The sequence below is a fragment of the Passer domesticus genome, chromosome 2 (genome assembly GCF_036417665.1).
Source record: "Passer domesticus isolate bPasDom1 chromosome 2, bPasDom1.hap1, whole genome shotgun sequence".
NCBI classification, from domain to species: domain Eukaryota; kingdom Metazoa; phylum Chordata; class Aves; order Passeriformes; family Passeridae; genus Passer; species Passer domesticus.
Genome location: NC_087475.1, coordinates 15,284,791 through 15,299,121, shown reverse-complemented (window position 1 = coordinate 15,299,121; position 14,331 = coordinate 15,284,791). Strand labels below are relative to the sequence as shown.

Below are 14,331 nucleotides of genomic sequence, written 5' to 3'. Positions count from 1 at the left end.
GATGTGTTACATAAAATTAAAGCTGGTAGACTTAATTAAGCACCTCAGAGTTAATTCTGTCTTATGAACCATCAGGGCTGGACTGCCCAGCTGGAGACCAAGAGAAGAAAGAGAGCATGAGATGAAACCGTCAGAGATAAGGGAGTTCACATGGTGTTATTAATGGACAATTCCAAATCTGCCTGCACTAAAATTTCAGTAATTCTTGTTTAGCATTACTGTAATTCAGAAACCTGTTAGTACCAGTGGAAACAGAGTATTTACAGCTATAACTTGGACTTGCTTATAGCAAAGTTCTTTGTACTGGAAATGCCTTCAGGCTTAAACAAGGAAGGCATAATACCAAGCAGTGCTGTAAAACTCTTCAAGGTATATGCAACTGTGTGTCAAGTGATGAAAGAAGCCAGTTGGGGAAGGGATTAGTCACCCATCCTAATACAAAGACAACATCCCTACCACCTGTTTTTTTGTTTGTTTTAAATGTTTGAAGCAGGTATATTAGAAACAAATGCTTTGTGATGCTAATAATGCCCATAAAACCCTCATTTGCAACACTAATAAAGTCAAGCTCTTGACTCCTCTTAGAGAACATAACAGTCCTTACTAGTGTTTGGCTACTTCTTGAATAAAGAATATGGGTCACATATATGAGTTTACAGATTGAGAGGCTTGTAGAACACAAATCAGATGACTGCCACCTTCACAACCAAATGCATTTTAGCAGTGCCTCTAGAAAGCAAGCATGCTTCCAGGTAGGCAAGCATTTTAAACATCCTAAAGTGAAGTTTTTGAAGGCTAGGACACATGTAGATAAGGTCTGTGGATGTTGGATTACACTGTTCATTTCACTGAGCATTTCTGACTGTAGTATAGTGTGTGGGAATGTTGGGTTGTGCTTCCAGCCACTTCTCAGCATTTATTGATGCATCTCTGGCTTTAAATGCTGTTTCCCCCTTTAGATAAAGATTCTGCCTATTCCGAGTCTCTCTTCTTCTTCCACCAGATATTAGATGAAATCCCAAGAATCCCAGTGAATCAGCCAAAAGCTTCTCTGATCTCATTCACATCTAGACAGCATTCATATCACAGGAGGAAGTAATGCCTCTGGCTGTCTTTATAAGGGTATTCCCAAACCAATGCAGAAGGCCAGCTGGGCTTCCTCTGGGGGAGTAAAGGTAGTCCAGAAGTAAACTGCTAGAAATGCTTTTATAAATGGAGTTTCTGAAAGAGGAACTTAAAACTGCAAGTGGATATCTGCTAGTGCTATTCAACTTTTTTCTTTTTTTTCTTTTATTTTTAGATCACCTTTTGCTGCTGTCACAGATTACTCAGTAACAAGAAATAATGTCATACAACTCTGTCTGGAGCTAACAACAATAGTACAACAGGTATGAGACAGTCTGCTTAGCAGTTTATTTTTTCCTGAACTGTAAATGGCTATTACCTTCTTCCCCACAGTTTTAACAGTGGCTATATCATTGTCCAACCAAAATAAGGGAATACTAGTATTTAGTAAATGCTTTTTAAAAATTCTATTTTCTGGTTTTATCATACTAGTTTATGTTGTTCTGTGTATATGGCTCTGCATATCTCAGCAGTAATATTATCTTGTGTTCTCTAGTATAATATAATCACTATAAAATGAGGTAACTGCTTGATAATTTGCATATTTAATTTCTTATATTTTGTCTTTAAATTTTAATTACCTGTCTGGTTCAAATGATCTGTATGTATTGAACTTTAGTAATCCTTTCTTTCCTAAAGTTTGTATCATCTAGACACCTGTTAAAACATGTTGCCATGGGGTGGTTAGAATATTTTGATTATTTTTTTGTACATACTACCTTCAAGAAATCCAATAGTAGTTACTGAGAAGTAACCTGCTTAATGAGCTTTAGTGGGGGGTGCAAACCTGAGAACCTTCCTTGCCCTTCTGTGTGTGGGTTATGTCTGTCTCTGTGTCTGTCTGTTGTTCTGCTGAACTGTAAAGTCTCTTTTCTGCCAAACAATTGAGGGATTGTTTGCTCTGGAGAAGTTAGAGTAGAGAAAAAGGGAGAGAGTGGGCTAGGTAGGAGCACTGAGGAGACTTTCTGGTTTTCACAAGCATCACTCCAAACTAAGAACTGAACTTCTGACTCAGCTGTCCAAACTGGTCATTTTCCATAGTAGCTGTGCATCACTGTCTTTAGATAGTTTTTAGATGAGGGAAAGAGCCTCCTGATAAATTTTCATGTGTCCCCTATAGAGTGGGTAAAGTAGCAACCACAGCAGTATTTCCCAGGAATTAGGTCAGTATCAATTCATCTGAAAAATTCATCCCTATCCATGATATTGCTAATTCACTGTGGTGTAGGTTGACATTTCTCTAGGTATATTTTTCAGTGTGAATGAGAGTAAATGTTACTATTTAATACCTTTGGAGAACAGCATTTTTACCTTTTCCAAAAAGGAAATAATTTTGCAGTCAGAAAGCTGTTCATGAATCCATAGTTGAAGTCAAAAGGAGCATTTATGTGCCTAAATTTAAGCATGAACTGAAACTGATTTGGGCTATATTCAGAAGAATGATAATGAAAAATTCCATTAGTAGTCTCAAACATATGTGGTTTGAGCTCTACTTAAATGCATTCCATTGTAGCATTTCAAAATGGCTTAGCTGCTGTTTTTTTAATATGCTCACTGAACACACTGAGATTGTTCATTATGCTTTCTTATGGCTGTAAATTAAATCTTTCAATATCACCTCATCAGGTGTTTTTTCGTCTCAAAATCTTGTTTTCTTTTGTATGCAAAGTGTTTTATAGTACCTTACTAGCTTAGGGTTTTTTTGTAAAAAATCTACAGAAGGCAGTGTTGCAGTTTTTATTTTTAACAGTAGTGAACAGCTTCTTATAATGCTTAAAGATGTATGAAAGGTATACATTCTGTACATTTTTAATAACTTTGAACTTTTTTAAAATTTAAAAATAGAACTTCAGTAGCTGAGTTCAATTAGGAATTTTTTGTATTAAGTTATAGTCAATGTTTAGATTTATTAACCAAAACCAAAAAAACAATTCTGTAGTCAAGATGAAGAATAAAAAGCTCTAAACCTCAGGTGGCGTGCTTGAATTATTTTGCACATTTTGAAGCTAATTGTAATATTGTGTTTCTTCATATAATTAAATTACATTGGGTGTCCCCTCATTATCAGAGCTAAATGGTTAATGAAGCAAAATGACAGTATTGCATCACTCTTATAAGGATAAAGTCTAAGAAAACCTATTGAATGTCTATGTTTTAACTTATAAATAATTAAAAAAGCTGGAGTTAGAGACAGATTTTGGCATCAAATGTGGGAAGACACATGCTTTGTTTTCACTATCAGGTTTTCTACGTATGTTGCACGTTGCCCAAGGCCTGACAGGCCAGTGTGCAGTGGATATTTGCCAGCGAGAGCAGGTCCCACAGACCACTGCAAATTATCACTGTAGCCTGCACAAATCATCTGCTTCTATGCAGCTGCTTTATTTTGGCTGAGGTATTTTTTCCTCCCCCTTAGGATTTTAGGATATTGTTTCACTGCCTCTTCCTGCAGGTTTTGACTCGTAATAGTGTCGTCCTTGCTGATGGCTTCTCTAATTCAGAAGAATTCTTGTTCATTTTTATAATAAACTCTTTCCTTGCAGAAAAACTGGAGGGGGAAAAAAAAGAATTTAAAAAACAAAGAAGACCATGAGACTGCTATTATTTTTGCTACCATATCCTTGCATTCTGTCTCCTACACATCTGTCTGAGTAGGAATTGAAGGCTGAGCAGTATCTGTACTTTCTGTTCCCTCTGCTATGTGTAAAAAAGGCCTGTTCTTTCTTCGTGAACAGGTTATGTGTGTGAGATTGCTTTGGGTTCTGCTTTGTTTGCATTTGGTCCATTCATGAATTTAGATTTGTGTTGACAGAATTATTCCAGTCACAAATGTGTATCAGGAAGAAGATGAGAGCCTGTTCTTGATGGTGTTCGTGAAAGTCTTGCTGTTGACTTAGATAGTTGGGTTATTCAGCTTTAGAGGGTGCCAAGAACTGGTCCTTTTGAGGGAAGTAGCAGTAGCTACACTGATAACTTTAGGGAACAGAAGATTTCTTGCTTTCTTAGAATATCTGTATATAGCTTTTATTATCATTCTCAGTGCTCTTACTCCTCAGAAATTCATTAAGGTTTCACTAAAGAAGCTTTCTTCTTTAAAATTGAAGCCCTGGAAATCTTGGGAATATCTGAAAAGTCTAATTTTATATTGACTTAGTAAGTTACCGAACGGTTAAAGAAAACTTTGAACACACTATTTATTTTACTATTCTTTAATAGTGATCATTAGTAGCCCTATCACATGTTTTTTACTTTCCTTAATCAGCTTTCACAATGATTTGCAGTGTTTATTTAGTTTTAAAACCACTGATGTTTATCTTGCAGCTTTAGTGTCTTGTGGGATTTACTCAGGAGTATGCTGCAGTAGAAGCATAGCTGTAGGCCTGTAAATACTCCTTTAGAAAAGCTTCACTGCATTTAATTCTCTGCCTAAAGACCTCTTTGAAGAGCTGTGGTGGAAGCAATGCTGTGTGACCGGGGTGGAGGTGGAGAGCAGTCACTTGGCTGACGTGGAGCTCTCTTGCATTGTTGCCACAGAGCACACTTCTGACAGCAGCTGCCTCGCAGCACCTTCTGGAGGTAACCTCAGATTTTGGATGACACAGGGTGAGAACATGAGTGATGCACTTTGGGAGGTGGCAGCCAGGATGGAAGATAGCAAAGAGAAGAGACCAAGATAATCCTACGCAAATGCACTGTCTGGACTGTATGGGCACCTGTGATTTTGCGCTAAAAGCTGTGCTATAGAGCACACAGAAGTGCTCTGTGCAGTGCTTTAGTGGAGAGGTTTGGAGCTTTTCTCCCATTTAAAGGCACTTGAGATAAAAAAAAGAAAACATCCGTATATCCCTTGCCCAATGGATGCACTTCCCATCCCAGGGGATATTTCTGTTGGGCTTTTAGCCATGGCTGTTTTTCAGATAAAAGATGTTGAAAAGGATCACAAATTATTTCTTAGGAAATGCACTATTTTTTATGTCATTGTGGGTTTTGTAATCACATGGCTGTAAACTCAAAAGAGAAATGTTTGAAATGTTAAGTTTCGCTGAGAAATGTCAGTAGAGGCTTGTTTTCCAGTTAAAAGGATAAAATGGAAATTTACCTTCCTAGTTTCCCTGCTCTGACTCAGAATTCAAATGCAATGATATGAAGTTGTTCTATTCATTTGTTAAGGACAGTATCCAATTCATGAATGAAGAAGAATAATTAATATCCTGAGTACCAGTCTTACAAATTATCTCTCATCTTTTCTATCACAATTCCTCACTTTTGTTTTGAAATCCTAATTATTAAGGACTTTAAGGACTCACTAAATATAGCTTAAAATTTTAAAATTTCAGGTCATACCAAATTGCTAATTACCTCAGGTATCTTTGGCTAATAAAATGTTTTAGTTAGTGGTGTGAAACTGTGGTTGGATCATCATTAAAGCTGCTTTGGGCCTCCAGATTGTAGGGATTTTCAAAGCAACATGTTTGCTAGAGACAGTTGCATATTAAATTTTAACGTTTTTTATTTACATTTTTAGCATTCTTCTTTCCACCCCTTTATTACCAAATGTTTGCAGAAAAAACTTTATTAGCCTGCTGTAGTAATCATAATTTTCTTCCCACCTTTTTTAGATAAAAATACTGCATGATGAGGAGGCTGCATTCCTGAAGTTTTTTATTTATATGTATAGCACGCTGTTTATACAAAGTGCCCCATTTTTGATAAGTGTTCAAGTAAGGGGTAAGTGTACAATAGGTAGCTAGATAGATATGGGGAAAAGTTATAACTAAATAGCTCCCCTTGAAAACAATTCAGGCAGTATCTGCCTATATATAGGAAATCAAAAGGGTCTTCATATGAGGTTATTATAACTCATTGTAAGTAATGCTGACAGGAATTCACTTACCTTGTATCCTTCAAGTGCTGTGCTTGTGCAAGACTTTCTGTTCTGTAGGTTTCAAAGCAGCTCTCAGTAGCGGTGATTTAGGATACATACTGCTCTGATCTGTGCAGTTATTCTCTTCACATTTAAAAGTTAATGTGAAATGTGTATAATGTGTATATAGTCAAAAATAGAAACGAAGGGACTGTGGGAGGCATGAAACTTGTTTGTTTACATGAAGCTATATCAAAGTAGTTCAAATGTATGCTCTTTAGCAATGTTTTTTTCATAGTAAAGTAGCTTATTTCTTTTAAAGCACACTTTTATGGAAAATTTCAGATGTAATTTAATGTAATGTAAAAAGTGCCTGAGGTACTTAGCATTGATGCCTTTTTCTGATTCTGGTGTTTATTTCTGCTATTTGATTATACAGGTTTTTTTCCCCTTGAAATGGCTTACTTGTATATATATTCTCTTTTGATGTAATTTTTGAAGTGCTTTTTGAAATGGAATTGGGCATGGAATAACTGAAAGATTAAAAAGTCAATAACAGTCTATTGGGATGAACCTCTACTAGAGCTAATTTGATGACTCATTAGTTGTCATTGAGATAGGTGCTGTAAAGAGGAATGGGGTTTTCTTCCTAAAGTTGTGTACTGCTGTATTTGTCTGTGATGTGACATTTTCAAAGTAGCTTATGAAGCTGCCACTCTGTAAAGGTGAATTTGTTTTCCATTGTCAGAGAAAGTAATTGATTTTCCTAAGGGATAGAAGGGAAAAAAAAAAAAACCCAACCAAAAAAACCCCAAACCAAAACAAACAAAAAAACCCCCAAAACCAAACAAACAAAAACCAAAAAAAAAAAAAAAAAAAAAACCAAACAAAAAAAACCCAAAAACCAAAGCAACAAACCAAAACAAATCCAGAAACCACCAAAATACTCCAGGTTGCTTAGTATGTAAAAAAACTTAGTGACCAGAAAGAAAAAGTGAATTGGTATTGGCTTGTTTTGTTATTTTTAGGGGTTTTATTTGTTTGCTTGCTTTTCTTCCCCATTAATGATTGACAGTATCTGAATGTGGGGGGAAAGTGAAGCACAAAGCAGAATAATTTGTGAAAAAAGAGTATTCTTTTTTGGCAGGGCATATGTTGATAAACCAATGCAGCTGTTAAATTTTTCTAAGAAATGGAGCTTGAGTGAGTCAAGATGACAGTAAAGAAGTCAGGGACTATGGAACCCACTCATGGAACCACATGCAGAAAGTAGCAGAAAGTTGGTGAAAACCGAGATAAAGTGTAGACAGGAGAGAAAATGTGGTTTTGTATCTCATGTTTCCTTTAAACAAAAGCTTTCTTTATGAGACTGATGTGGGCATTGTGTCTGTGCACACTGAGGGGCATCACAGTCTCACCCTGTGTGCCATCTGAATGAGGCACACAGGGTGTGCCACTCTTACTGTGTAATTCTTTATACATTGTAACTTTCATGGTTAATGATGATGTATTGTGTTGGTCATATCAGTAGATGTGAAACCTGAGACTCTGCTTTTCCATTACTTTGGAAACTGATCTCCCTTGCCAGAGGCAGGGCAGTCTCTGTAACCAGGTGCAGTGAAGCAAATTCCAGTTCAGTATGCTGAGTTACAGAAACCAAGTGTTGCTAAGGAGCTAGCAAGAGCCTCAAGCATAAATTAGTGTAGTGTCTATCTTTATTTCAGGAGTATATATGTGTTTGTTTGCTTAAATTCATTATACATGCATTTGAGATGATCCAATATGAAACGTTGAAGTTGTAGCTGAGCCTGGAATGCCATCTACCTAAATATTAGTACTTTTTTTCAGTTCAAATAATTTAATTTTTTTCTATTGCCAAAATAACCACCTAGACAAATATAAAACATGAAATATTTTGCTTCAGTTGTATTTTTAAAACCAGGATTATTTACCGTGACACTACTAGAGGAAAAGCAGAACTGAAAAATTAAGAAGTTATTTACTTCTAAATTGTCTTGGAATTGACATTGAAAACTTAAGAACTGCACAATACATTGTGCTACAAGCTCTATTTTGTATGCCAATAATAAAATAGTTTTGGATGCATAAGGTAGGCCTTATTTTGAGGTGTGGGAGGTGTTTTGACCTTGTTTTTTTTCCTTTGGATGTACGTTTTTTCCTCAGTTCCTATCTCTCATCTGTTGATAATTTCCATGGATTTTTTTTTCTCTGAAAATGTCACCAAGTAGAGAAATCATCTGAGCAGCTGAAATTTGACTTAGACCATGTAAGCACTTGGATTCTGAAGGAGGTATGAGCAAGTATCAGTGTTTTTAGTTGGTGCTGAAGTACTGACTCTGGTTTCTGACTGAATGGTGTGCTGGCTCATTTTAGAAAAAAGGAAGAGGTGTAACTCTCTACATGCAAAGTAAGAATTAATATATGACCAGATCCCTAAGGAAAGCAACATGATGTCTTTTACAGAATGGAGAAATAATTGGAAATGGAAAATTACTTCAGAAAGATAGAATAAAAGAGCTTAATGTACCTATTGCATCTCTCTTAATCCAGCAAGCAATTTTTCCCAGTAGTTTCTTGGTCTGTGGGTGATTTATGTAAGTTGTATTAAATTTCTACATGAAGTATTCTGTTACTATGGTGATAGGTGCCACTCCACACAGATTGTTTAAATAAAATTAAAGCAATTCTTTGTACTCAGTAAGCTGGGTAATTGCTATTAGTTTGTACACAAGGGTTATGAACTTAGAGTACTGCAGGTTTATTGCATTTTCAGGGAAAGGCTCTAGACTTCTAGAAGCATGTGTGGAGGTTGCATAAGAAATAGCACTTATTTAGTAGCTCACACTGTATTTTCCCAATAGAGATTTTTTTCCTTCTCCTCTTACTGTGGTGCCTGATCACCATTCTGCTTTCTCCCACCTCTGTCAGTTCTTATACACAAGGAAATAGGCGAGGAAAGAGTGGGTCCTGCAGGTTCAGATGAGTTCTGGCTTTAGTGTGGAGGGGAAGAGAATTAATTATAATAGAATGAGGATGTTATAGACCCAGTGGCAAGAAACTGCAGCAATTGAATAACTGTAGCATAAGTAAGAAAGAAAGCAAATATTTCTGAACGGCAGTGGGAATAAAATCGACAGGATTTGTGTGGGAAGCGAAGAGGAGTTGAAAATGGCACCCAGGTTGTGAGCTTGTGGGACATAAGGTGCTGGAGCTGTTGACAGAGATAGGGAAAGAAAGGGGGAACAGAGAGCGTTTGGGAAGAAACGTGATTGCAGCTCTTCAGCATCCTGTGTTAGGGCTGGTGGCAAATATCCAGAAGGAGATTCTGAACTGCGAATGTGAACAGAAGGGCTGAGAGATCTGTGACTCATCCACACAGAGATGATAATTAAAGCAGCATGATTTGAGGAGGCTGCTGAGCAATAGGGAAGAGGTTGCAGAAAAGGGGAGAGTTGAGGATAGAGCTCCCTGGGACTGTAACAGTTGAAACAGCCAAAATGGGAGACTTTTTGAGCAGCCCAATGGAAAGAAAGTAATGGAAGTAGCATATTTTGGGAGGGTTACTTAGAAATACAGTGTAGATTTTAACAGTGTCTGTGTTTTAAAATTTAATTTTGTGTGGCAGCAGCTAAGGGTTACCTGTGCAAGAACTGTGTTGTACAGCTTGGAGGAGCTTGCTATTGCTCTTTAGTTAGGTAAGAGACAGAAGAAAGGTATTTCCTTTCCTCCTCTCTCTGTTCCAAGCATTTGTAATTTTCAGTGTCCAAGCCCATACCTTTTATATCCAATGACCTCCCAGCCCTCCTAAAATATGTGGTAAAGCACATCAGGAAACAGCTGTGTCATGCTCTTATTTCTTAGCATGTAGCCAGAGGTGACTGTTACCTGTTTCCCAGCTTCTGTAGCTTTTGGGGCATTTTTTTTGCTCCTTGTACTTTTAAAGGGGGGTTGGAGGAGAGGGTTGAGTGGAGCTGTATATCTGCTAGTTTGTATTCTACTATTCCAGTAATTACCCAGACATACCTGTAAATCACAGTCTAAGCAGGGTTCCATAATATCCATCAGTTTTCCAATCATCATGCTCTACAGAACACGGCATTTTGTCACAGGCAGCCATATGCTGGGCTGCTTTAAAAGCCGCTTGAGGGAGGTGATTCCCCCACTCCACTCCGTTCTTGTGAGACCCCACCTGCAGTGCTGCATCCAGCTCTGGGGCCCCCATATAAGAAGGATGTGGATCTGGAACCACCCCAGAGGACACCACAAAGATGATCAGAGGGCTGGAGTGCCTCTGCCATGAAGACAGGCCAAGTGTTCAGCCTGAAAAAACAAATGCTCCAGGGAGCCTTTACAAGCAGCCTTCCATTGCCTAAAGGGGACTGCAAAAGAGCTGGAGAGGGACTTTTCACAGGGGCGTGTAGTGACAGGACATGGGGAAATGGCTTTAAACTGAGAGATGGCAGTTTTAGATTAGGTAATGGGAAGAAATTCTTCAGTGTGAGGGTGATGAGGCATTGGATCAGGTTGTCCAGAGGAGCTGTGGATGCTTCATCCCTGGCAGTGTTGAAGGCCAGGCTGAATGGGGCTCTGAGAAATCTGATCTCGTGGGTGGCATCCCTGCTCAGGCCAGTATTATAGGAGCTAGATGATCTTTAAGTTCCCTTCCAGCCCAAACCATTATAGGATATCATTCATTCAAGTCTACTGTTTCAAAACTGTCCTCGTTTATTCCTGCCATCAGCTGTATTAGATATATTTTCATTATATTTTTTAATTAGTGAAAGGCTAAATGAACTCAACCTGTCTCACCCTTTTATGTGTTTGGAAACTATGTACCAGTGTCTTTGTCTGAGAAAAGTGATAAAAGATAAGAATGAATGAAAGTACACTAAAGGTTATACAACTTTTTCCACCTTCATGTGTTGGCCAAGCTTTAGACTTTGTCATCATTATTGTTGAGAACTTCTGTGAAGACCTTCAGTGACAACTCGAGCAGAACTCAGTCTTGTGGCTCTCTCTCTTGCTTTAGCTGAATTGGGCAGAATTCCAACCAAATGAGCCCTTCTAGAGCCAGTGGCATAAATTCCCTAGACCTAGTGACACTCGAACAGGCACCTTGAAGCCAGAGCAACTTATTTTGTACTACTGAGACTGAAGGGGCTGGAAGTTATGATCTGGGCATTCTCAAGTTAATTATTTTTTATTGTTGCTAAGTAGCAAGACCAACAGATCATCCATTTGACTTGCACTGCTGTTAAAGTATTCAGTTACAGTTTTAATCAATTTGAGAAGCAAAAGGATGTAAAGGATTGTTTGGCTTAATTCCAGCCAATGGCTACATTGCTCAAGAAGGTTTTGTGCCAAAGGTTTGGTATTTTGAGAGTCTGAACCCCTTTTTAAGCAATCATGTAATTCATTCTTTTTGTTACAAATAGAAAGCTGGAGCTGCATAGCTTAGAATATTTTGTATGAGTTAAAAAACAATGGTGACAACAATTCTATCAGACAGGTTTTTAAGCAGTATGTAAAATCTAGCCCTCTTGAAACTAGACATGGAAGATGAATGGGGTTTCTCATGCATTTTCCAGGTAGTTTTACTACCGCTTTTTAAATGGTGTTCCTAACACAATTATCTACATTTTTATCTGCCACATAATGGAAAAAACAGTGCGTACATAAGCATGTATTAAAAGGATTAATTACTTTGTTAAACATAATTAGCTTCCTGTAAATTCAGTTGGACTGTAGAGAAAAATAAATGAAGAAATAAGTGAGGAAGCTCCACCGCAAGCATCATAAAAGCTACCCAGAGAATTGATGATTTCATGGCAAGCTCTTGCTCTTCACAAGTTGCTCCAGTTGACTCAATCACACAGCCTGCCTTTTTAGGCAATGCTACTATAATATGTGTTTACAAAGGACATTTTTGGGTTAATATGTTACCTGACAATTGTGACATTTGGGGTTTGTTCCTGAAAATTATGTGGTCTGCTTCTATATCAGTTCTGCCTAGGAATTTGCCTTGCCTTATAGGAAAAAATATATTAGGATGACTGCATACACATGAGCAACTAAGGCATTCTGCTAAACAAGAAAATATAATTAAAGGAGTCCACGCCATCTCTTGTGTACTCTGATGTAAGGATTACTAGAAATGCTGAAACAGTAGTGAAGGATTTAATGCATATATTTCTGCATTTCTCCTTTTTAAAATTATGTATATATTTCTTTTTCTGAACTAGGATAATTTTATTCTGAAGTAAGGTTATGGAATTGACAGGAACTTAAGACTGCCAAGAAGAGTGCAGTACATCAGCTGCCTCGAATACATGGCAAAACCATGAATAATAATAATAGTTGTAGTAGTGGTAATAATGGTGGAAAGTTTTAAGCTTATAGCCTGCAAGTATCCTGAGAGAAGTGTTTGACAGGTAATTGCAATAGGTAATTTGACAGGTTGCCAACTTGGACTTGTAAACCAGATCATATAGATGCAAAAATAGAAATGTTTTCTGCAGAATATTTGCCCCACAGTTACAGTACTGGAGAACTGCATGAATATTTTTTATCTGTGGGACATGGGAGCAGTAAGGTAAGTTGGCAGGTTGTCTGTATCTCAGTTCTTCACATTTTGAGTTGAGTTGAGGCTTAATGAATGTGGCTGACAAGAAAACAAAGAGTAAAAAAAGTACTAGTGTAATTAGCTGATCCCATTCCCCACTTTAGTGAGATACAAAGACAAATGTTTAAAAAGAAGGTGGTAATACTGAGGATAGAAGGGGAAGAAAAAGGAAAAATAAAGCATCATAAACACTGCTTTTGAAAACAAAAAGTCCACACATACTTTTATTTTATATATGTTGTCTCATGTCTGATTTGTTCCAGCAACGTCTGGGGTGGGATGGGTAAAATGTGTCCATTTTTCAGTGTTGTCACCAGTCAGTGCTGTCTGATTCAGCAGGTTTAATATAAACATCCACAGCAATTATTCCTTATGACATTATGGTAGGATCTGTGCAGATACAATTTAATTTTTTTTTTGTAGAGACCATGTGAAGGTTATGAAGATCAGAACTTCTGGAAGAGATAAGCAATGCCTCTCAGTTACAGTGTGGTGTAGGTCTTGCTGTCTTAACATTAGGTTTTGAAATTGTACTGGGATTGAAATGCAGAAGCACCCAGTCCCTGGCTTGTGTGGTTTGTTCTTGCTGCTCTTATCTTCCTCCCTTTTTGCTTTTTTTTTATTTCCTTACAGTTTTAGAGCTCTTGTTTCTCTCTTTTTTTTTTTTTTAGGATTTTAGCCTAGTTCCAGCTGTGTGACAAAGGTCCCTTTTGCCATTTTTGTGCATGAGGCAGAGCTGAAAAGAGTGATCATGAAGATCTGATATTAGTCATAAAGTTGTTCTGTCGTATTTCCCTTTTAAATCTCTTCTTTTTCTTGTGGATGATACTCTTCCATTTTTCTGCCTTAAACTACTAATGGCCAGTATTTGACTGTATCTTCAGGAAATGTAAATTAACACAACTTCTTTTTTTTTGCTTTACTAACAATGTGTGTCATTAATGTTTTAGAAAATAATCCACAATTAGAAGATAACCTTACAATGTTTCAGCTGAAGTTTTGTTTGGTTAGAAGATCACATAGCCTAGCTATACTTACAGTATGGCAGTGAATATATATCTGCAAAGTTCAGAGAATGAACAGGTAGAAGCAGTACATCTCCTCCTTGCTGTAACTGTGCCTTTCAGTTCAGGGATAATCACAGTATTGGTTTAACTAAGAGAATAGCAAATTTTTAGCTTGTGTAGGAGTAAAGCTTGGTTGTGGATTTTTGTGTATGTTCTTGCTTTTCTAAAGTAGAAAAAAAGTTGATGTTAAACTTGCATATAATCTGTTTCTTACCTTAATTGCAATATTTTGATACTCTAGTTAAACAGATATTAAAGAAAATCTTCAGGAGTATGATATAGGCTTGTATGGGAGAAAAAGACATTCTCCAGGTGTGGGTGGTATTGCTACTAAGAATAAAAAATTATTTCTAATTGCATAGTTAGAGACTTTTTATAGTTCTCATGTGCTTTAAGCTCTTTTAGGTGAGATGAAATGGGTATAAAAAAGCAATAACTGTAAATGGTAGAGGCCCCCAGTAATAAGCAGTAAACCCAGGGGGTGTTTGTGGAGGGTGGGCACAATTATCTTCAGCTCATGCTTAAAGACAAAGCACAAGGCAACAAAGGGGAAATAAACTGTTCCCTGTGCCAGAAAGTGGCATGTGGCTTTGGCTCCTGGGGTCATTCAGAAGCAGTCTCAGCCCTCATGT

The 14,331-nt window shown here is 37.4% G+C and overlaps 1 protein-coding gene across 8 annotated transcripts in view; it reads left to right on the top strand.

Annotated features, from left to right (window-relative positions):
* Positions 1–14,331, top strand: part of CNKSR2 (connector enhancer of kinase suppressor of Ras 2) — a 205,561-nt gene that overhangs the window by 58,013 nt on the left and 133,217 nt on the right. For all 8 annotated transcript variants that reach the window (XM_064407495.1, XM_064407493.1, XM_064407492.1 and 5 more), the window contains exon 4: positions 1,301–1,388. In XM_064407495.1, coding sequence (XP_064263565.1) covers positions 1,301–1,388 — 88 coding nt within the window. The remainder of the gene's footprint in view (positions 1–1,300; positions 1,389–14,331) is intronic.